Source organism: Peromyscus leucopus, chromosome 9 (genome assembly GCF_004664715.2).
Source record: "Peromyscus leucopus breed LL Stock chromosome 9, UCI_PerLeu_2.1, whole genome shotgun sequence".
Lineage (NCBI taxonomy): Eukaryota > Metazoa > Chordata > Mammalia > Rodentia > Cricetidae > Peromyscus > Peromyscus leucopus.
In genome coordinates, this window is record NC_051070.1 from 48,121,174 (window position 1) to 48,143,903 (window position 22,730).

A 22,730-nucleotide genomic window follows, 5' to 3' on the forward strand; every position below is an offset into this window, starting at 1 on the left:
GCCCTCCCCACATTCCACCTGGTAAATACCTGTCAATGTCCCTGAGGGGAGGGCAGGGAAATGTGCAAAAGAGTCCACAACAAACATTTGAGAGTGAAAAAAGAAATGATGTGATGTTTCAGGCTTCTGAGACAAAACCCCCAAACTGAAAGTCAGTGGGTTAAGGTGACCTCTACTGAAAATGGTTTTTTATTTGTTTGTTTGTTTTCTTTTTTGTAAAGCAAAAGAGAAATAAGAAAATATATACACATCTGCCCATTTTTAGGGAAGAAATACAGGAAGGATAGATCATAAATTGATGGGTTTGCTCTCCTACAGGCAAGTGTGGCAAGATACCAGAGTAGCCATGGCGAAGGAGAGCCATTTATTTGAATAAACCTTTTGAATAGGGTCACGCTATGTCTTCACATCACCAAAATAAAGGAGCATAAATTTAAATGATGAGTGCAAACAAGAGGAGATAAATAGTGGACACAGTGGGGAGGAGGGAAAGTAGACCATAACTCTCTTTCACTGAAAATAAACTTTTGTCATACAGCATGTTCTGATCATGGTTTCCCCTCTCTTGTCTCTTCCCAGATCTTCCCCTCCTCCCCACCTTTCCAACTCCATGTCTTCTTTCTCTCTCACTCTTTAGAAAACAGGCAAACGGAAAAAAAAAAAAACAGAATAAAATAAAGCAAAACAAAGAAAAAGCACAAGAAACACAAAACATACAAAACCCATAACAACATAGAACCAGAAACCATAATTTACAAGCAAAAAACCAGTAACAGTAAAAATGCCCAAACAGCCAGGTGATGGTAGCTCATACCTTTAACCCCAGCACTCAGGAGGAAGAGGCAGGCTGATCTCTGTGAGTTTGAGGCTAGCCTGGTCTACAGAGTGAGATCCAGGACAGCCAGGGCTACACAGAGAAATCCTATCTTCAAAAATAAACAAACAAAAATAGTAGTTAGCCATCTACTGCTGCATGGAGGGCCTACCCTTAAGTGTGGTTTGATTATTCAGTGAGACTCCATTGGAGAAAACTATTTTTTCACTTTTGAGCAGTTATCAGTTGGAGATGGCTTCTTGGCTGGGTGTGGGAGTTCGTGTCCACTTTGCTCTCCCAGCACTGGGACCCCATCTAAGCCCAAGCAATGCAGAGCCTGGGCACGCTGCCACACTCTCTGAAAATACATCTGTGCTGGTTTTTAATGCTTGTGTGTGTGTGTGTGGGGGGGGGGGTTCTGGTGAACATATGCATGTGTGTATAAGTTTTTCCTTTTGTTAGCACAAGAAGTAGTCAAGAGATAACAAATTTTACACTATGTATTTTGTATTCTGTGTTTCCTAGAGAAAGTATGAAAATGAATATATTTTGAATTACATCTCTTTCTGTTGAAGTAATCTGGACGTTTCTTTAGCAAACCTCTACAGAATGGCATGATCTTTTATGTTCTTTGTGTCTGACTGTACTAGTTAGGGTTCCTATTGCTGTAATGAAGCATCATGACCAAAAGTTACCTGCAGAGGAAAAGGTTTATTCAGCTTCTATATACTGAATGACAATACACCCAGGGAAGTCAAGACAGGAACTCAAACTGAGCAGGATCCTGGAGGCAGGAGCTGATGCAGAGGCCGTGGAGGAGCACTGCTTACTGGTTTGTTCCTGGTGAGTTGCTCAGTCTGCTTTCTTACAGAACCCAGGACCAGCAGCCCAGGGGCAGGATCACCCACAATGCCCCGGACACTGCCCCATTATCACTACTGAAGAAAATGCTACAGGCTTGCCTACGGCCTGATCTCACAGAGGGATTTTCTCAGCTGAGGTTCCCTTCTCTCAGATGACTCTAGCTTGTGTCAAGTTGACATGAAACCACCCAGAACTCTGACCTTAACTTCCTTCTTCCCTTAGTCCCAAACACTAGTCTAGCTGCCACAGTGATCCCGGGCAGGCTAGCTGTCCTTTCTTCTTGGTGCTTCTCAGCTCTGTCCCTCCGGTCTAGACGTGGTTTTATTTGTTATTATCTTTTGATTTGAGGATTTAGGTGTCTCTTCAATTTTAGAAAAACCACTCTTCCTTGCTGGTCCTATGTTGGGACTTCTACTGCAGTCTGTCAGTCACTCCTTCATGTCCTGTATCTGTCCCCTCACGTTTGAGAAAACCATGACCTTTGTCCCTGTGTGTTCCAGACTAGGTGCATTCTCTGCACTCTCTTCAGATCCACTGTTCCAACAATGGCCATGTAGTCACTGGAAAATGATCTCAGTAATTATAAGCCTTTCATCGGGAGTTTATATGCTTAACAATTTTGTTTTTATATCGGTATTTTAAAACATTGTGTCAAATGTGGGGCGTTTACCCACCACCCCCACAGTTCCCCAGAGTTTTCTTGAGTGCAATCAGCAGGAAATATTAGATAGAAGGATTTATTGAGGAGTATATCTCGGAGATAAACAGATAGAATATAAAGGATAGCCTCGAGAGGGCCTGGAACCTATTCCAACGGGGCCCCGACTGTCTCTGGCCCAGGGTTTTTATAGAGATGCCAAGGGGTGGAGCAAAAGACCTCCTCCCCCAGCACAGCCAAGTGCAGACCGTCTCAGACACCTGCACTCAGGCCCGTGGTCCTGATCATCCTCTATTCGGACCTGCTGGGTAAAGCCACGAGGAACCCGAGAACCGGCTCCCACAGCCAAACTACTTTATTGCTCAATCTTTTACAGTAAGATTGCTTAAGGTCTCCCTCCCGTCCTCTCTCCCTTCTTCCACCCCTCCCCCCTGCCTTCCTCTCTCCTCTCCATCCTCTTTCTGCTGTGCTGGGAATAAACTCCCAGGGCCTTGCCTATGTTTGCCAAGTGCCTCACCGCCCTATGCTCTCAGCCAGTCTCTCTCAGATCATGAGAGTACTCGGAATATTTCTTTAAAGTCAGGGTCACACTGCTCTGCCAGGTCAATTACATTGAGTGAATCTGTGCCTACTGCTGATTTTTGTTGCTGGCCTCATTAGGATCTGGGTTTTCAGGGATAGAGTCCTGATTTGCAGGCTCATTTTGAGCAGAGTGACTTTTGCGTAGGAAGTTTCTGTTTCTCTCTCTCTCTGCTCACTTTTTAATGTTCTGTACTCCCCACTACCAGCCCCAAGTAGCTCCCCCACACCACACACACAGGGTTTTTCTGTGTACCCCTGGCTGCTCTAGAACTCATTCTGTAGACCAGGCTGGCCCGGAACTCAGACATCCACCTGTCCTCTTGCAAGTAACTCTTGAATGTCTGCTCCAAGTCTTGGCTTATAGCAGATTTTGGATTTCCTATGTCAAAATAATGCTAATGGCATTTGAAATGCAGGCACCAGGCAAGGACAAAGTGACACCTTTACTGATTTATTTGCTCTTTTATTGCCTGCAAACCAGCAGCTGTTTGTAAATCACTCCAGATATCAGTGAGCAGCCCTCTGAGATACTTTTGATTGTGGCACATACAGAAAAACACACAGATCTCTGAAGTTGGATTTGCCTTACAAAATGTCTGCACTGGAGTACCACACCACCCCATCAAGGTACAGCAGTGTCCCCCTGTCTACCCCAGTCAGTTTCCCCCACTGCAGCAGCTGCTGCTATGACTCCACCTCTGTAGTGTAGCTTTACCTGCTCTGGAACGTAAGTGGTCGTCATACTGTGAGCTGTCTTTTGTTTCAGGCTTCATTTGTTAGTTTATGTTAAAGAATCTTCTTCATCATCCTGTGAACTAGTAACTGATTCTTTCTTACTGCTAGGTGGCATTCAGTTATAACTGTAACACTCTTTATTCAATTTTTCCATGAAAAGACATCGGGGATGCTCTCAGTTTGGGGCTGTTATGCACATAGCTGCTATGGATATTTGTCTACAAGCCTTTTTGCATGAGTGCCATTGGTAGGGAACAAGCATGTGTAGTTGTTAAAGTCCTAACCACTCCATATTCTTCTCATTATTTGCTGCAGTCAGTCTTGTCACCGGAAAGCTATTCTAGTAAGTGTGTGGTGTTTCTCAGTTTGGTTTTAATTTTATTTCCATGGTGTAATGTTGGAAAACATTTTTCCATTCCTATCAACCATGTGTGTGTATACACATATATGTATATGGAGAATGATATATGTGGTGAGAATGAAAAATGATAGCATATATCTGATATATTACATACTTAGTGTGTATATGTATTTAGTGTGTATATGTATTATATATTTAGTGTGTATATAGTCATTATGTAGGCATAGGCAGGGAGAAGTGTTGGTTCCAATCATGTGTCTGATTTTGTTTGGGATGTTGTATGGGTAGTACAGATACCACTGTTCAAATGTGGAGGTCGGTGTGCAAGGACAACTTGCAGGAGTTGGTTCTCTGTTTCCACCATGTTGGCCTCGGGGATCAGATTCAGGTCATCAGGCTTAGCAGTAAGTACTTTTCTTGGCCTGCTGAGCCATCTTGCTGGCCCCTCTGTCTTATTTTTAATCAGATGTTTGTCTTATTACTAATGAGTAGGAATTATTACTTCTGGAACTCAGTACTTTGATATATAGATTATGCCTACACACACACACACACACACACACACACACACACAATCTCTTGATCTCATAGAAGTGCGTTTCTGAAAACATAAGGTTAGTAACAGTTTATATCAGAGAGCTGTGGTGAGGGCTGAATGCGGTGACATTTGAAAGCGACCACAGAGCAGACGCTCAGCCCAGCTCGTTCATAGTAAAGAGGTAAGTGAAAAAGCGTGAGTATAGGCCAGTGTAGGCTCCACTCAGAACCTCGTCTGGCCCATCACGACCCCAGGACAGCCAACTCTCTTTCTGTGCTATTTCAGGCTATAAATGACCAGCAAAGAAAGAGCCATGGCCCCTCTGTGGGATCAGTCTCATTCATAGATTGGTTCTCCAGCTTATTTGGAATATTAGGTGGCCAAAAAAACACCTAACAAGGATGTCTCGAAGCCTTCTAACCCTCTGTCTTTATTAAGGCAGATGCTTCTGCACCGATTACTGCCTTGGAGTTCCTCCCGACTTCAAGCAGAGTGAGAACCAGGGCCAGGGCCACGGTGGTGGCCTCAGCAGCTCATTTCAAACATGCACTTCAGACTCATTGTTAGGGAAGCGTCGAGAGCCAATTAATTTGATGCCTTTTTTAAAAAAAAAAAAATGAGTTCAGGTGCAGCTCAATTTTCAAGGTTTCCTTTCAAAATTACTCAGCCATTAAAGCTGCATAATCTTGGGAGGCTTTGAAGAACATAATTGATAGATCTTTTTATGCTTCACACATTTTCTCTCATGTTTATTCATAGAAAATGAATCTGTGTTATAATTTACACCAAGTCTTAGGGTATTTGGCCTCCTCCATTTCTAAAGGGGAGGAAAGAAGACACACTTTAAAAGACATTTAAAAAGCTGAAAGCAGACAGCTCAATCCTGGGTTCCAATTCCTTGCTGTGGTGAGCAAAAAACAGAGACTGAGATCTGGAGCACCAAGAGGGTTGCCTGGCACCCACACAGGAGAGTGCTCATTGGCTGGCTGGTTAAAGCCATGGAGAGAGCAAGGCTAATGTTGGGACATTTCCATGAATTCATACTCACTTTGATGTTCTGCTTGCCTGCTGGGATGCTCCAGCCAGATGTTCCAGCCAGGCCCGCCCTTTGGAGCAATACTCCAGATATAAAACAGCAGATCTCAAATGTCCCTGTTCACTCAGTAACGTAGGGATCTTTTCAATATTCATGTTTAAACCAACTGTATCTGAATATTGGGGCAATGATGATAGGCACAAACTTTTTTAAAGTTCCTATGGTGATTCCAATGAGCCGCCAGGCTGCTGGGCAGTTGATCGGAGTCAGCCAAGCCCTCTCCAAGTATGATGCATGAACCACGAGCTGTAGAATCTTTTGGGGGCAAATTGCAGGCCTCATCAGCCCTGGAGGAACTGAGTCTCAAAAGTAGGATATGAGGTATTTGTGGCATCGAGCTCCAGGTGGTTCCTACGTCCTTTAAAGTGTGAAAATCTCTCCTAAGCTTTTCCCTTGTCTGCCTGTTTCCCAAGATAAGGCAGTTCCCAGTCCCAGCCGTACTGGTGTGTGTGTGTGTGTGTGTGTGTGTGTGTGTGTGTGTGTGTGTGTGTAAATGCACAAGCAGGTCAGAAGTCAACCTCCTCCAGTGTCATCTCTCAGATGGCATTCCTCTGGCACCTTCCCCTTTATTGGAAACGGGGTCTCTTGTTAGCTTGGGATTTTTCCAAGCAGGCTGGGTTGGCTGGCCAGTGAGCCCCAGAGATCTACCAGTCTCAACCTTCCCTCTGCTTGGGATGACAATTACACACTACTACACTGGCTTTTGGCTTTTTACATAGGTTCTGAGATCAAACTTATGTCCCACACTTTACAAATGATCCTCCCAGCACCATACTGGGCTTTTAGTTCTTCGGAGATGCTGGACCCTTTCCCTTTTTTTGTATTACACTACTTGGTAGACACACTTCCTCCCTCCCCTGCTGTCAGCGATCTGGCAGAGGTTAAAACAATGAAGTTGCAACCCTAGGAAGTCATTGTAAACCGCACATCTGGGGAGAAGAAGAGTAAGGATGGAGGTTTGGGGGCAGTTTGTTTATCAAGTTACCTGGCTGTCACTGGGCATTATAGACAAATCATCCTAGAGACGCTTGAAGAAAATCATCTGAGGTTGAGAGGTGAGCTGCAGAGAGACAGAGGGAAGATTTGTGGGATTAGGCATAGACTGGGTTAGATCCATTAATGAGGCAGCCACCAGGAGAAGGTAGTGCCCAGCCGCCGGGAGAAGGTAGTGAGTGCCCAGCCGCCGGGAGAAAATAGTGCCCAGCCACTGGGAGAAAATAGTGCCTAGCCACCAGGAGAAGGTAGTGCCCAGCCACTGGGAGAAGGTAGTAAGTGCCCAGCCACCTCAAGAAAGTAGTGCCCAGCCACCGGGAGAAGGTAGTGCCCAGCCACCAGGAGAAGGAAGTGCCAAAAGACACTCTAAGTGAACCCAAGAGGACCAGAAGACACAGCTTTGGACCTGTGCGGAAAAGAGGATGCTGTAAGAGAGGGAGCATGGGGAAGGAGAACACTGAAAGGCCAAACTGGGTTGTGGAGGAGGCAGCAATGGAGGGAAAGGCACTCTGGCTGTCTCAAACAAGTTCTAACGGTGGGAGGGCCCTGGAAGGATGCTTTCATCTTTCAAGCCCAGCATCTGTGGGAAAGGGTGACTTAATCCTGTCTGATTTCATTTCCTATCAGCTGTACATCTTTATGAAGACCTCTGCTCCTCTTAGTGTTTCTCAAGCTTTGATGTGAAAGTGAAGCGTCTCCGTCCATTCTCCACGGTTGCACTTGAACACCACAGCCTTGGCCATTCATAAAGAATATACTTTTATTTCCTATAATTATGGACCCTGGGAAGTCCAAGGGCAAGGGGCTACCTCTGCTGAGGGTCTTCTCCATAGAGTCCCAAGGTAACACAAGACACCTTGATGAGACTGAGCAAGCATGACCAAGAGAGTTTGTTTTTTTGTTGTTGTTGTTTTTAATAGTAAAGCTATTCCCATGATACCCCAGTAATCTATGAGTTGATTGATCTATATATGTGGGTAGACCCCCTTAGTTTACAAATCACCTCCTGTCTTAGAGGTTTTCTTGTTTGGTTTTTTTGTTTGTTTGTTTTTGTTTTTGTTTTTTCGAGACAGGGTTCCTCTGTGTAGCTTTGCGCCTTTCCTGAAACTCACTTGGTAGCCCAGGCTGGCCTTGAACTCACAGAGATCTGCCTGCCTCTGCCTCCCGAGTGCTGGGATTAAAGGCGTGCGCCACCACCGCCCGGCCTGTCTTAGAGTTTTATTGGTGTAAGAGACACCATGACTGACAGACTCTGCCAGATCTGACTGGACCAAGAGGTGAATGACTGTTCTCTCAGCTGGTCAGCCCAGTCTCTAGGCCCTAGGCCCTGAGGCACAACTCGTGCCCTAACCCCCCCCCCCCCATTGCAGATCCAGTTGCAGGCCAGCAGGCAAGAATCCTGTGGGCAGGCCTTCCCAGCACCACCCCCATCAGACCCTGCAATCTAAAAGCCCCACTCCATCCCTCAAACCCACCCACCCCCAGACCTCAATGGCTCCCTGAGACACAGACTCTGCCACCTCCAATTAGACCAAGGGTGCTGACTGGACCAGGAGCAGCTCCCTGAGACACAGACACCACTTGCACCAATTGGAGGAAGAGATGGGTAGACACCAGTGTAAGAATACATTCAATAACATAAAGAGCAATATGGCACCACCAGAACCTAGTGGTTCTACAAAAGCAAGACCTGAACATCCCGATGTAGAAGAAGCAGAAGGAAACAACCTTAAAAATAACTTTATGGAGATGATAGAGGCCTTTAGAGAGGAAATGAAAAATTCTCTAAAAGAAATTGAGAAAAAGACAAACAAAAAATTGGAAGAAATCAATAAATCCCTTAAAGAAAGCCAAGAAAAAGCAATCAAACAGGTAAAAGAAACAGTTCAAAACTTGAAAATTGAAATAGAGGCAATAAAGAAGATACAAACCAAGGGAATGCTGGAAATGAAAATGAGTAAATGAACAGGAACTACAGATGCGAGCATAGCCAACAGAATGCAAGAGACGGAAGAGAAAATCTCTGGCATTGAAGATGCAATAGAGGAAATAGATTCACAAGTCAAAGAAAACATTAAAGCCAACAAAGTCATAATACGAAATGTCCAGGAAATCTGGGACACCATGAAAAGACCAAACCTAAGAATAACAGGGATAGAAGAATACCATTTCAAAGGCACAGGAAATATATTCAACAAAATCATAGAAGAAAACTTTCCCAACCTAAAGGAGGAGATGCCTATGAAGATACAAAAAGCTTACAGAACACCAAATAGACTGGACGCCCCCCCCCCAAAAAAAAAGTCCCCTTACCACATAATAAGAGACACCATGACCAAGGCAACTCTTATAAAGGAAAACATTTAATTGGGGATTGCTTACAGTTCAGAGGTCATGGCAGGAAGCATGGTGGTATACTGGCAGGCATGGTGCTGGAGAAGGAGCTGAGAATTCTACATCTGGATCAGCAGGCATCAGGAAGTGAATGTCACACTAGACCTAGCTTGAGCATTTGAGACCTCAAAGCCCACCCACTAGTGACCTAGTTCCTCTGACAAAAACACACCTACTCCAACAAGACTACACCTTCTAAGAGTGCCACTCCCTATGAACCCATGGTGGCCATTTTTATTCAAACCACCACACTTCCCAAAGATCTCACCTCCAGATGGCTTTGACATATGACCTTGGGGATTACATTTGCAGCATGTAAATCTTTTAGAGAAACATTCAAACCAAAGCATGAATCAAGTGAGGATCTTTGAAAATGCAGATTCTGATTCAGTGTGCCTGTGGATGGCTGAGACCCAAATTTCTAGACAGGTTCCAAGTGAACCTTGTCCAGGTACCATAACTGGAACAGAAAGACTGGATAGTTAGGACTTATAACAAACAGTGAGCCTTTGTTGTAGCTGTCTACGGAGTCATCCAGTTTTATGTCAGATTCCATAGAGCCTTAGAATGAGATATTTGCCCACATTGTAATTTTCTAGAGATTTCTGTTCCAAAATAATGTGTGGTAGCTCTCTATTAACCAAGCTACTTATTTAGATGGAATTCTTCAGCTTTCAAATGTCAGATAATATAAAAATTACCATCATCTTGCCTTCTTGTCTCTGAGTTGTTGACAGTGAGTATGCATTAGCAAAATTGCCTAGGATGTGTGCCTGTCGTGACTTGTTTTTTAGTTCACTAAATCCTCTTATCCCTTTTATTAAAAATGGATTTTCTCACATAATATATCCTGACTATGATTCCCCCTCCCTTTATTCCTTTCAGTTCCTCCCCATCCCCCTCCCACCTGGAGCCACCCCTTTCTGTCTCTCATTAGAAAGCACATAGGCCTCTAAGGGATAATAACAAAATAAAATATAACATCATAAGATAAAACAAAGACTGATACACCAGAATAAGACAAAACAATCAGAAAGAAAAGAGCCCAAGAAAAGACACAAGAAACAAATATAGACATGAGAGAATTCCATAAAAACACTAAACTGGAAACCATACTATATATCCAAAGGACCTGTGCAGGCCCCATGCACGTTGCCTGAGTCTCTGTGAACTCATTCGTACATTGATCATGTTGATTTAGAGGACCTTGCTTCCTTGGTGTCCTCCATCCCCTCTGGCTCTTACACGCTTTCAGCCCGCTCTTCTGGAGGGTTCCCTGATCCCCAAAGGGAGGCATTTGATGGAGACTTCCCACTTCCACTCTCTGCATGTTGTCTGTCTAGGGGCTTCTGTATTTGTTCCCATCTACTGCAGGAAGAAGGCTCTCTGATGACGGCACAAGGCACTGATCTACGAGTGTAGCAGAAGGTCATTAGGGGCCATTTTACTATGGCTCTGTTCTTTTAGTAGAATCGTAGTACTTGGTTTTACGATAGGTCCCTGGGCTATCCAGCGTCAGGTTCTTTAGTCACTCAAGCATCGTCAGATATGGGTTCCATCTCCTGGAGTAGAGCAGGCCTTCAGTCAGGTCATATATTGGTCGGTGACAAGCTTCATGTCACCACTGCACTAGCACATCTTGTAGGCAGGACACCATTGTAGATCCAAGGGTGTGTAGCTGGGTTGGTGTTTACACTTCTTCTTTGGCAGCATACAGAGTACCTTTCTGCACCAAAGATGCTAGCACATAGGGGTGAAGGCTCTGTGTAGGCATCAGTTCGACCTCTTCGTGTTCAATGAATTGTGTGGATGTTGCCTTCAGCAATAGGACCTCGTCATCAGTTTGTGGAAAGCAACCTCTAGTCCTGGCAACAGGCTGTGTTGTTTGGGGTTCCCATTGCCATAAGTTTTTAAATATATGTAGACATAAGGGTCAGCAAGATGGCTCTGGGGTAAGGATGTTTGCTGCCAAGCTTGACAACCTGAATTCAATCGCCACAGTCCACATAGTGGAAGGAAAGAATCAGACACCACAAGTTGCCCTCTGATCTCCACAAGCACGGCACAGAATGCACACACACCCACCCACACACCCCAAATAAATCAATGAAAAAAATCTAAACATGTATTTACGTAGACTTAAAGCATAAGAAAACACAAGCTCTGTCTTTCAGAAATAGGGAGAAAGGATGTTGAGTAAGGGAGCCATTGTTACCAGAAAGGGTAGGGCAGCGATTTCCATTACCAGAATTTTAACAGGAAACTCTCAAGATTTCACAAGAGGACCAGTCAGCATTGCCCATTCTGATCATCCAGCTGTCTTTCTGGATTTGGGGACTGCAGAGCCTCACTGGGTAAAACAGTGTCAGGTTTACAAGAGAACACTGCTGGCCTTTACTCTAAGGCTGTGTGCCTTCTACTGATGTGGATGAAGGATAAAGCTTGAGGCAGCAGACACAGTGACTGGAGGGAGGTGGCCCCAAGGACTGTCCCAGGGACACTGAAGGCACAGGGGTATGTGTATCATTCACTAAGCATTGGTGTGGCATAGGCTGGTCTAGGTGACCGAAGAGTTCACACAGTCTATGAAAGAGGCTGATGGTGAGCCCTGGGACAGCCTTGATGAGCGTGTGTGTGTGTGTGTGTGTGTGTGTGTGTGTGTGTGTGTGTGTGTGTGTGTGATATGCATGTCTAAGTGGATACAGTCGATAGGTTGGCTGGGACTTTGCAAGTCACCTAATCCAACCTTTGCGTCATGTCGACTCCAGAGTCCTAATTTCCAGGCAGACAGCAGTCCACTCTATGCTGAGCCCTTTCCAGGTAGGTCCATTTCGTAACTTTCCTTGTAATCACGTCTGCCTGGTCAGTGTTTCCCACAGTCAGTAAACATCACTTGTAACTAGTATAAATCACATTTGAAACAATTTCCTTGCTCTTATTAAAAACTGGGGAATGTGCATGGCTTTGTAGGGAGCACCAACACATGTAAGTCACAGATCCTGCCTGCTTCTCATTCATCAGACCTGAGTTCCCACATAAAGGTTTGTGGATTCTTCATTCAGAATCGAGTTTTGAGTTCCCACAGTACTTCATTCATAGCTTTGCTACACCTTTACTGAAGTCTGCTCTTTATTGTAGCCTTGTGTACATGCATGTGTGTGCATTATCTCTTTACTGTGTTAATATCTTTCTTTAGATGTAAAATGGAGAAGTTTGGATTGGCTCAACTATTGCTGCCTGGAGGGCCAGCCTCCAGCAGCCCAGGGTATGCAAAAAAAAAAAATCCAAAATGCAGCAAGGGCTAATCTTTTCTGTCTGGGGGAAATAGGAAAGAAAACACATGCATTCTGATGGTAACATTCTCTTTTACTTCATCTTGGAAAAATCTTCTCTGAAAATCTCTCGTCTCCACACAGCTACATATCTCTCTACACTGCTACATCTCTCCACTCCCTTTTACACAGCCACACATCTCTACACAGCTACCCATCTCTATACAGCTACATCTCTCTACTACACAGCTACACACACACACACACACACACCAACAGAAAAGCTCTAGACAAATACATGAGTTATATTTTGAGGGTCAGAGCCATTCTGATAACATATGAGAAATCACACGGTTTCTCTCAGGCTTAAAATATTATGCTGACCAGCAGCTGGAAGTGAGTCTATGCTCAAGAAGTGGGTATACTATTATTCACTTTGGTCTTATTTGCTAGGGTAAAAAGACTGAGACAATGTAAACATCCATAAGCTACAAATCAAATCCAGCTTCAACACTGACATAATGCGGGGTACCTATTGAAAAGATTGAGCTGGATCTCTATGTAAAGATATGGCTCCACCTCCAAGATAGTGTTAAGTGGAAAAGAGAGAGGGAAAGAATAAATCATTTTGGGATGTATGTTTGACACGTGCCCAGATATTCCTGAGATGAAAGTAAGTAGTAAGAGTAGTTGATAACTGGGCAGAAAATTGAGGGCTTGAGACAGGAGCAGTGGATGGTGGACGCAATGGCTCTTTGAGGATCACAAACTCTAAGGGCAGAACTTGACAATTCCTGTATTGTAAATATCTCCCTGTGCCAATTTCAAGCCTACACTGTTTTCATAATAGGTGGACAAAATTCAGTTGTCTCCAGTGAACTGATACAAGACAGCTTCAGAGTACAACTCTAGCGTAGGGAGGGGAGGGAGTGGCCGCTGTCTACTACAGATCTTTGGGTGAGTTTAGGTAGGGAAGAGAGTGGCTGCTGTCTACTGCACATTCTTGGGTGCACTTAAATTCCTCATGCCACACTTGGTTTGCCCAAGTGAAATGTAACCATCAAAAGCTAAATGTAGAATTCTTGCATCCCCTAGGCTACTGTACCTTGTCTCTCTCTCTCTTGTGATATTTCTCCTTTAGTGGTAGAGCTTGCCTGCTATCCTGTCCTTGTTTGTGTGCTTAGGTAGAAGACCTAGAGCTGCAGTCTGGTCCCAACCAATAGGATCAGTAGTTTTTTTGTGTATGTAGAACACAGATACTGTGCTCACACAGGAGCTGAAAACACATGCAGTCTAGGAAAGAGCCACTTTTACATAAGCCAATGATAAGGCTAGGTATACACAGATGCAAAAGATCAGTTTCCTAGCCACAGTGGCTAGCAGTGTGGCTTTTATTTGTGGCTCAAGGTAGAGCCATACCACTTTGATGGCAAATTTCTGTTGTCTCAGCAGTCCAGCCTAGAAGGAGCTGGCTTCTGCACTCTTCACATTCCCCCATAAGCACACACTCCCTGCCAAAGTGAGATCCAGTCCAGAGGGGGAGGAGGCCCCAGATGTTACTGACTCAAACCACCTTTTCTCAGTTCACCTTAGAAGTCATTTCACCAATCACCAGGCCTGATCTTCTTCATTGGGTTTAAAGGGTTTTGAATAATTCTTGTTTCAGCTTCCTTCATGTAACTAATGGCAATGTATACCTCAGTTTTCAGCTGGAACTTTCTCCTCCTTATATCACTTAGCACACACCCAGAGTTTTGTGTCTGTGTTTGGCAGTAAGTTGAGTGCAATGACTATCTCTTGTATGGATACCTTACTCAGCTCTTAAACATTTCTCACAGACATCAAGCCCTCTGGGCTTGTGAGGGACAAGCAACCTTTAACATATCCAGAAACAGCCAGAATTGGGAACATTTTATTTGGAACGATTGTTAACATGATTTATCTTCATTTTTCCATTAAGGCAATAACACCCTTCCTTCATGGAGGCAGATGGGGAAACATCATCTGAGGTGACATGAAGTTCAGACTAAGGTCACAGCCAAACACTTGCGTTCAGATGCAGCAGGGATATGGGGTGGGAGCTGGAAAGAGTCGTTTATTGGCTTCCTGAGTCCACTGCCAAGGATTGAAGCCACAGCCCTGCATTTTCATTGCTTTGGAAGATGATGAAGTCCCGTTACATCCTGCCATCCCTAAGAAGATACCTTGGGAGTAAGTCTGTCACTAATGCAGAGGGAGTTTAGCCTTGGTTCACAATGCTCTGTGGCTTTTTAGCTTTTGGTAAGTTTTCTTGGAAATTGCTTATCTAGTGGATCTATCCAAGTCCATACTGTCCTTTGTTTGTTTTGGAATCCAGGCAGTTCCTAGGAAGCATTCTACTCTTGACATCCAGCTACGTGTGTGTATGTGCCTGCGCAAGCATGTGGGTGAGGCAGGGACGTGTATTATTGGCACATATTGACCCCCTTGGGAACTTTAGGGTGGCAAAAAGCTTTTGTAGTCCCAACTAAGTGAGAATTGGTAATATGGCCTGGCGGCAACCAAATAGGCTGACGTCTAAAAGCAAATGAAGCTGAGCAGGACTGCTTCCAATTGTCACCAGACATTTTGCCAACACCACAATAAGCAGATATCTAACAAGGAGGGATAAATGCGTGGAGATGCAGCACCCAAAAGGGTGGATGCTTCATGACCCCTCCATACCTGCCCTTAGTAGTTTTCACCTTTATCACACTTGCCTTGAACCCCCAGGTTTGTGGGCTCCCAGGGACTCTTGGGATGCCGGAGCTTGACTGGCTGGTCAGGTGCTCCAGTGGTTTAGAGACCAAGATGGCAAGAAAGGGGACCACAGAGCAGGTGTGGTTCTGGGGGGACTCGAGCAAGCTCACGGGCTGAGAGAAGGGGATGCAAGGGGAGGCTGTGACCAAAAAGGGGCTTTAATTAAGGCAGGTTTGATGATCCCCTCCAGGTCCTCACTCTGAACAGGGGGAAAAGCAGCTAGATAAAACTGGCTTGAAAGATCAAGTAGGAGTTAGGAACATTGTAGTTTCATCCTTGACTACCAGTGAAAGCAGGGAGGGCAGGGAGGCCGTCTGCAAACAGCTTCTTTTTAACTTTTTTTTTTTTCTGGTAGAATTTCAAAGAATAAAAAAATCTGTAGGAGAGTGGATCTTCTGAAGAAAAAAAAATAAAAGAGAGAAGCACCTATTGCTAAGGACAGTAGAAGCTACTTGGCCGAACACATATGCACTTTCTGGAATCTCGTATAATGTCTCTAAGGTTCGGGACTGTGGAGTGGCCTGAATGGTCCTCTGTATCCCGGGAGCACCCTGTGCTGACCCTCAGGGCCCGCTCCGTCACCCTTCCAGCTTGCTCTTCTGGGCCTTACACCCTCTTCATCCCATTCCCCATGAGGCAGGCAAACACTGTCATGACCATTTTGGGGTTCACTTCCACCAGGTCTTCCGGAAGGGCATACACTCTGGCTCCGATTTTTCGGGCCATAGAGATGGCATACCTGTAAGAGAGAACAGATGCAGCTCCTGAGCAGTTGTGGGTGAGGAGGACCCTGTGGGAGCATGGGCACAGGATCCGCATTCAGGGCAGAGGCCGGTAGCCCCATCTGCCCCCAGGGGCAGACAAAGCTTGGTTCAGTTGGCTCCCACAAAAGCCTCAGCCCCGCTCTCCAGTGACTGTGAAACTTGTGTTCTGCCCTTGAAGGCTTTCCCAACTTTTACCTTTTTAACGTACGTATGCATATGTCTATGTGTTCATGTGTCTAGAGGTCAGAGGTCAACACCGAGTGTCTTTATTTTTTTGAGACAGGGTCTTTCACTGAACCTCAGTGAGCTCACTGATGTGGCTGGGCTGGCGGGTCAGCAAGTCCCAGGGAGTCACCCGCCTCCACCCTAGCACCGGAACTGTAGGTGTGCGGGACCACACATGGATTTTAGCATGGGTGCTGGGCATGCCCGCGCAGATCCTGTGCTTGGGTGGCAGGCACGTTTCCAACTGAGCTGTTCCTCCAGGCCCCCTCCCGCCACTTTTAAGACCCATGCGAAGAATATTCTCTGGGGGTACAGAGCGCGGCAGAAAACGCCCAAGAACGAAGCAAGAATTGCGAGGGGCGAGCACTCCGCGGACTGTATTTCAACCGCAGAAACGTAAGAAGAAAACTACATATATAATATCTTGTCGTGCATAATACCCGGGTGTGCAATTTCTTGTTCTGTGTACAGATGTTTTTATTTATAGCGCGTGGCTATTAGAAGAGTCAGAGTTCTGTGCTCTGCTTTTCAAATGAAGTCATCACAGCCGCACTAGAGCTCCGGAGGTCTGATAGATTACGTAACCTCTGCCAGCTGCGCTCTCTTCTCCAGTGAGCCCACACTCTTAGCTGGCAGTTCTTTGTTCCCCCCCCTTGCTGTACCCCCTACTGTAGCTCCTCAGAGTCTCCCCACCCACCCAGCCCCCCCCATCTCCCTCCTGCTCTCCAAAAGAACGTCTTCTTATTTGAGTGACCAAATTAACTTAAGAGCACTGCCCACTCCTCCTCCCTGTCCACCTGTCAATAACTTCCTCCACGTTAATTATTAACCAAGTAAAATTAATGTTTCCAACGTAAAACACACAGGGAACCGTTGCATGAAAATCTGTGAGTGTAAAAAAAATCAACAAAAATCCCCAACCCAAACCAAAACCACAGGCACAATCTTGTCTCAAAAACATAACCGTTCTTAGCCTTTTGTGGACTTTTTTTTCTTTCACGGCGTGTGTGTGTGTGTGTGTGTGTGTGTGTGTGTGTGTGTGTGTGTGTGTGTGTAAACCAGAGGACAACTTTAGCTGTTGTTTGGCAGACTCAACCCATGTTATTTTAGATTATTTTATTATTTATTTTCGTTTTCTGTATAGTGTCTCTCACCGTCCCGGAACTCACCATGTTGACTAGAGTGACCAGCCAATGAGCTCCATGGATCTGTCTGTCTTTGCCTACCTGGCCGGGAAGTTAGAGCCCAGGCCACCATGTCCATATCTGCCTGTAAGGCAGACACACTCCCCAACTCTTTAAACTCTTCTCTATAAGAAGAGGTTAGTTGGTTTTCAATGCCAGCAGTCAACCCAGGACTTCCTGCATATTCTGGCATGTTCTACTGCTGACTCTGTCCCCAGCCCTGAGCAATTTTTAAAGAGCTTTGGGTCTTGTGTTTGAAGGGCAATGCACAGGAACCTGGTCTCTGAAGTTAGACTCTGGCTTTCATCTGTGCAGCTTGAAAATTGTGTGACCTCAGCAAGTCCCTTAAACTGAGCCACAGTGCCTAGGCCTGGTTTCAAGCCCTTGTGGGGTTTTTGTTGTTGTATTTTTGTTTTGATTCTGTTTTCATGGTGTTCTTCTGTCTAGAATTTCCTCCATCTGTTTCCTGCCAGCTTACCTGTCCTTGCCAAGGAGCTCAGCTTAGATGTCATTTGCTTTAATGAGCTAGAGCTCCTTCCTGCCCATTTCCTGACCTTGCACTTCCCATTATATACCCCGTCACAATCTATGTAACCACAGCTTAGCTCTAACTTCTCTCCAGTAGACTGTACGGAGCACCATCGTACGGGAAGTGCAGGTCCCCATTTCTAAGCTGACCACAGAGAAAAGGGCACTGCTGGGATTCTAAAGCAGGAGTATTGTGAATTCTAGATTTGTAAGGGACTCGTTTATGTCCCTTTTCCAAGAAAGATATGGGGAAGTCCTGACTCCCATAATCTCCGGCTGTGACTTTATTTGGAAATACAGTTGCTGTAGATGTCACAAGATAAGGTTATGCTGCAATGAGTCTAATGTGGCCTGTGTCCCCATAAGGGAGAAGACACACACGGGAAGGTAGCCACATGAAGTCACACACACACACACACACACACACACACACACACACACACACACACTGAGTGGACACAGAGATTAGGACGATGCTTTACAAGCCAATGAATTCAAGGGTTTGCTGGCTATTGCAGAAGCCAGGAGAGAGCATGGGGAGATCCAGAGCTCTTGGGATCAGTCAGCTCTGATGTCAGCTTGATTTCTAGTTTCTGTGATTATGAAGGAATGCATTTCTGTTGTTTTAAACCATCCAGTTAGGGTGGTACTTTATCATGGCATCCCTGGAGAGTTAACACAAACTCATCTAAGAAAGGTACCTCTGTAGAGCAATAGTTGGTACACTTTCTGTAAGAGGCTATCCAGTGCCATTTTGTCAGCCTTTTATCTAAGATCAAGTGATGCCCAGACAGTAACTACCTCAAGGTCTGCAGACTCTGCTGCAACTTCTGAACTCTGCTGTTGGAGCAGAGACGCTCCTATGGAAATGAATGGACTTGTGATTCAATAAATCCTTCTTTAAAGATGCATACAATGGGCCAGATTCGGAGACTGCAGCACTCTGGCTCCTATCATAGAAGGTTCATTTGGCAGGACAGTGATTCTGCTGGGCACATTCCTGACACTGAACTCAATCCTGCCTACTTTCCACACCAAACTTTAGGGTTTTGTTGTTGTTGTTGTTCTTGGTTTTTGAAGACAGGGTTTCTCTGTGTAGTTTGGTGTCTGCCCTGGATCTCGCTCTATAGACCAGGCTGGCCTCAAACTCAGAGAAATCTGCCTGGCTCTGCCTCCTGAATGTTGGGATTAAAGGCGTGCACCACTGCTGCCCAGCCAAACTTTAGTTTTAAAATCTACAGATCAGGATTAAGAAACCAGATTTCTAACTGTAGCCTTGCTTATTACTTATGAGAATCATCTAGGTTTTGTTTTGCTCCGTTCTAACACAGGCAATCTTAAATTGCTACCATACCACACCTAAATTGATGATGAGACCTCAATAAATCATGAGAGGAAAAATCCGGAAGAGCAGAGACAAAGTATTTTCAGAAAGCATCAGCATCAGCTTCCACGGCCACCATTGGTAGCTGTGTCCCCATCTCCCATCCCCAAGTTTATGTACATACTTTGCATTGTTGAGTTTCTCTTCGTCATCCAGGTTTTCTGTCTTTAGAAGGTCATAGTTTATGGAACCTGGTTGAATGGCGTCAATGAGATCCAGAACTGGGAGGCTGGTACTAATCTTTGGATCCTAAGTGGAAAGAAAGGGAGGGCTTGTCAACATGTCCTAGAGTTCCTTCTGTCTGCTTCAAGGGAAGTGGGTAGGCCTTTTTTCTTTAATATAGAATAGACATAGAAAGAAGAGACTAAAGATGTTGGGCGGGAAAACCCTGCTTTATATAAGGGGCATCCTAGAGTGAGTGGCAGAGGGCAGGTGAGGATACAGGTAGACTTGGTGACAGCAGATGTTCTTTCTCTGAGGACCACGGAAAGCTCAAGGTTTCCATGGAGACAGCAACAGTGTGATTAACCACAGGGACAGTAATTAACACACTTTGCCCAGCCTTGTCTTGTCACCGCAAGGCTCAGGCATAGGCATCTATTCTTTTGTCTTCCTTTTTTTTTTTAAAGCTGAAACTTTGGAAGCTCATTTTGTAATTGACACAGCAGTGTATGTATTCATCATGCTCTGAAGTAGACAGACATTGTGGGGTGGCTACACCTAGCTAATACATGTATAGTCTTACAGAGTGGTCATTTTTGTGTTGGGTGTTTAATATCCGTGTTTAATCTCATTAATTTGTTCAGTGATGGTATCTGAACTGAGAACCTCACCCATGTTAGTACCACTGACCTAGGCCTTCAGTTTCCACAGCTACCCTTCATTACAGAGAGGGAAATTCTGGGGTTAAGTGAGCTGCTAGGAACTGGTAGAGCTCGGGTCTGAATCTAAACTTCTGACTTAGCATCCTGGACATTTGTAAACGTTTGGATGTTCGCCTCTAGTGCCGAGAATGCTCCTCAGATGTGGATGCACAGAGCTCTGCCCGTGTGCTGAGTCCTTGAGTCATGTCCTGGGCGGGAGGAGGGTGCCCGTGTTACCGTCCAAGCATGCAGAGTCTGAGCAGAGCATGCTTGGGAGGTGTGAGTCAGAATAAATTCTAAGGCTCGTAAGAGATAGATACCAGTTCTCTTGCCCAATTTTCCTGTACAGGTAAAGCAATCATTTGTCATAAGAGAATGAGTCTATTTTAATATTTCCTCTTGGTTGACAAAAGAACCACTGCAGCTGAAAACAAAGATGGAGTCACATTTGCATTTTTTGCACTACCGTCCATTAGCGTGCATTAGCATCCATCGCTACCTCCGCAGGATGTTTTGGTGACAAAGCACCAATCAAGCAAAACGGAGAGATGCAAGCCCCACCTCCTTCCCTGCATTCTGCCCTGGGTGTGGAGTTGACCGCAGGTGAGGGATGGTAGGCATCGTGTAGACGACAAGGGAATGGGTTTATTTCCAAAGTGTTTAATCAAGAATGAGCTGTATTCGCTGTTTTAGCGTCTCATTGAAAAGGGACGGGCTAATCTGACATTGCCTTTCGTATCACCACGTGGCCCTCTTTAATCAGTGCTATAACGACTTAGGGAGAAGAAAGACAGAGGAAATTAGACCAGAATGGCTTGTGGGATAAGAGAACCATCAAGCACTCCAAAGAGTGAGTGTCAGCGTGGCTTATCAATCCTTGTCCCCACAAGGACACCCAGGACATCACTATGGCATTAATTAGTGCCTGGGGAAGCAGCTGCTGTCCCAGGAGAAGCACCTGTGACTGGCCAGTTCGTCACTGTGGTTAAGTCACCCATGGCTGTGCTGCCCCGGGGAAAGGCTTTCCCCTCACTTAGAGAACAGCCCCTGCTGTGACCCCAAAACTTTCCCAGGCGTTAGTTTCCTTACCTGTAAAATATGGAAAGCGGCGAGGATAAACTCAGAGACAGGAGCCCCTGGGACTAGAATGCAGCAGTGGCTGAGATGCCTTTGACTTTCCCCCACTGCCCTTCCGAATCTCTCTCAGGGAAGATCTACTTATTTCAGTCACTAGCCTCCATGTCTATCTGTGCTGGGCAACCCAGGCAGAGTGGGAGGCTGGAAGGGGGTTGGAGCTCCTCCAGGATGAGCTCACAGCAGATGGAGCTCTTGCCCTACCTGACTCTGCCTTTGCCCTGCTGGGCCAGAAGAGACTCTGATTTCCCTTCTCCTTCCTGCAGGGTGTGAGGGCGTCCCTCCCCACAAATCCTGGCCTTTAAATTAGAACACCAAAGTGACGATGTATGGACATAATTGCAAAATGGATCAAGTCACTGGGTCCTGGAGAAAGACTCTCGCTAACAGACCGCCAAGTTAATAAATCTCATAATATAGAATGATGTTATTAATAAAAATAGGATTGGAACGAAGTACATATTTTCCCCCAAAATAGCACACAAGATACCTTTTGACATTTTGCACCTCGCCATTACAATGTAAAAAACTCTGAACTGGGGAAGTGTGCACATTTTAAAAAATGTATTACTGTGTTTTATACCACTTCCAAAGAACAGAGCTTAAAATGAGGTGCATAAAAAACAGGTTTTTTAAAGTCAACCACCAAAGGAAAAGTGATGAGAAATTTGCCAGTGAAATGGCCATGAACATTAAAACAAAAATGGGTCGTTTAAGAGAAACCAAAGGGATCATCGAGTCTCTAGCACGGAAGGTCACTTCGCAGGTAATGGGGACACGTGGGAGGACAGAAGCTGAAAACTTTACCTTGAAGCTGGAGATGGATGAGCTTTTCTGTGCCCCCTTCAACGTGTCATTCACCCAGTTGACAATAATGTCATCATTGACCTTCTGTCCACCGCCAATACCTTCCAGGATATTCAGTGTGTACCTGGATGAAATCAAGAGTGACTTTTGCAGAAAAGTAGCTAAGACATTCTTCTCTTTCTAGGCACATCCTGGAAGGGAGTCTGAACACTACTATACCAGAGGGGGAAGAGAGTTTTTAATAACACCAGTCCCTGTTGCTCATCCCGTGTTCACTGCCGCTGTATTCACAACAGCAAGGGAATATGGAAACAGCCCAGAAGTCCTTCAGCTGATGAATGGCTAATGAAAATGTGCTGCATTTATACAATGGAATGCTATTTGGCTGTTAAGAAAAACGAATCATGAAATTCCAAGGTAAATGGAAACAATCATTCTGAGTGAGGTAACCCAGGAACAAGAAAGACAAATATCTATTTTCTCTCATTTATGGATACCAGCCTTGAATCTTCAGATAATGTGTGTTCCATTTGGAATACACACAGAGGTCAGGGAATTAGTAATGGGTTGCCAGGGGTGGTTTCACATGAAGGGAGATAGGACACAGTGCTATAAAGGGTTAAGGAGGGAATGATGGTATAGGAAAGGTTTAATGGGAAGGACGATGAGAGATCAGAATAGAGGGAATATGGGGAAGAATAATTAAAGATAAAGACCTTTGGGAAAAAAAAGTCCCATGGAAACCTATGACTGCAG

At 45.1% G+C, this 22,730-nt stretch overlaps 1 protein-coding gene across 3 annotated transcripts in view; it reads right to left on the minus strand.

Annotated features, from left to right (window-relative positions):
- Positions 1 to 14,203: 14,203 nt before the first annotated feature.
- Positions 14,204 to 22,730, minus strand: part of Lcp1 (lymphocyte cytosolic protein 1) — a 93,104-nt gene continuing 84,577 nt past the window's right edge. For all 3 annotated transcript variants that reach the window (XM_028878161.2, XM_037208385.1, XM_037208386.1), the window contains 3 exons: positions 21,975 to 22,098; positions 19,295 to 19,419; positions 14,204 to 15,824 (listed from right to left, as the gene is read on the minus strand). In XM_028878161.2, coding sequence (XP_028733994.1) covers positions 15,692 to 15,824; positions 19,295 to 19,419; positions 21,975 to 22,098 — 382 coding nt within the window. In that variant the 3' untranslated portion in view covers positions 14,204 to 15,691. The remainder of the gene's footprint in view (positions 15,825 to 19,294; positions 19,420 to 21,974; positions 22,099 to 22,730) is intronic.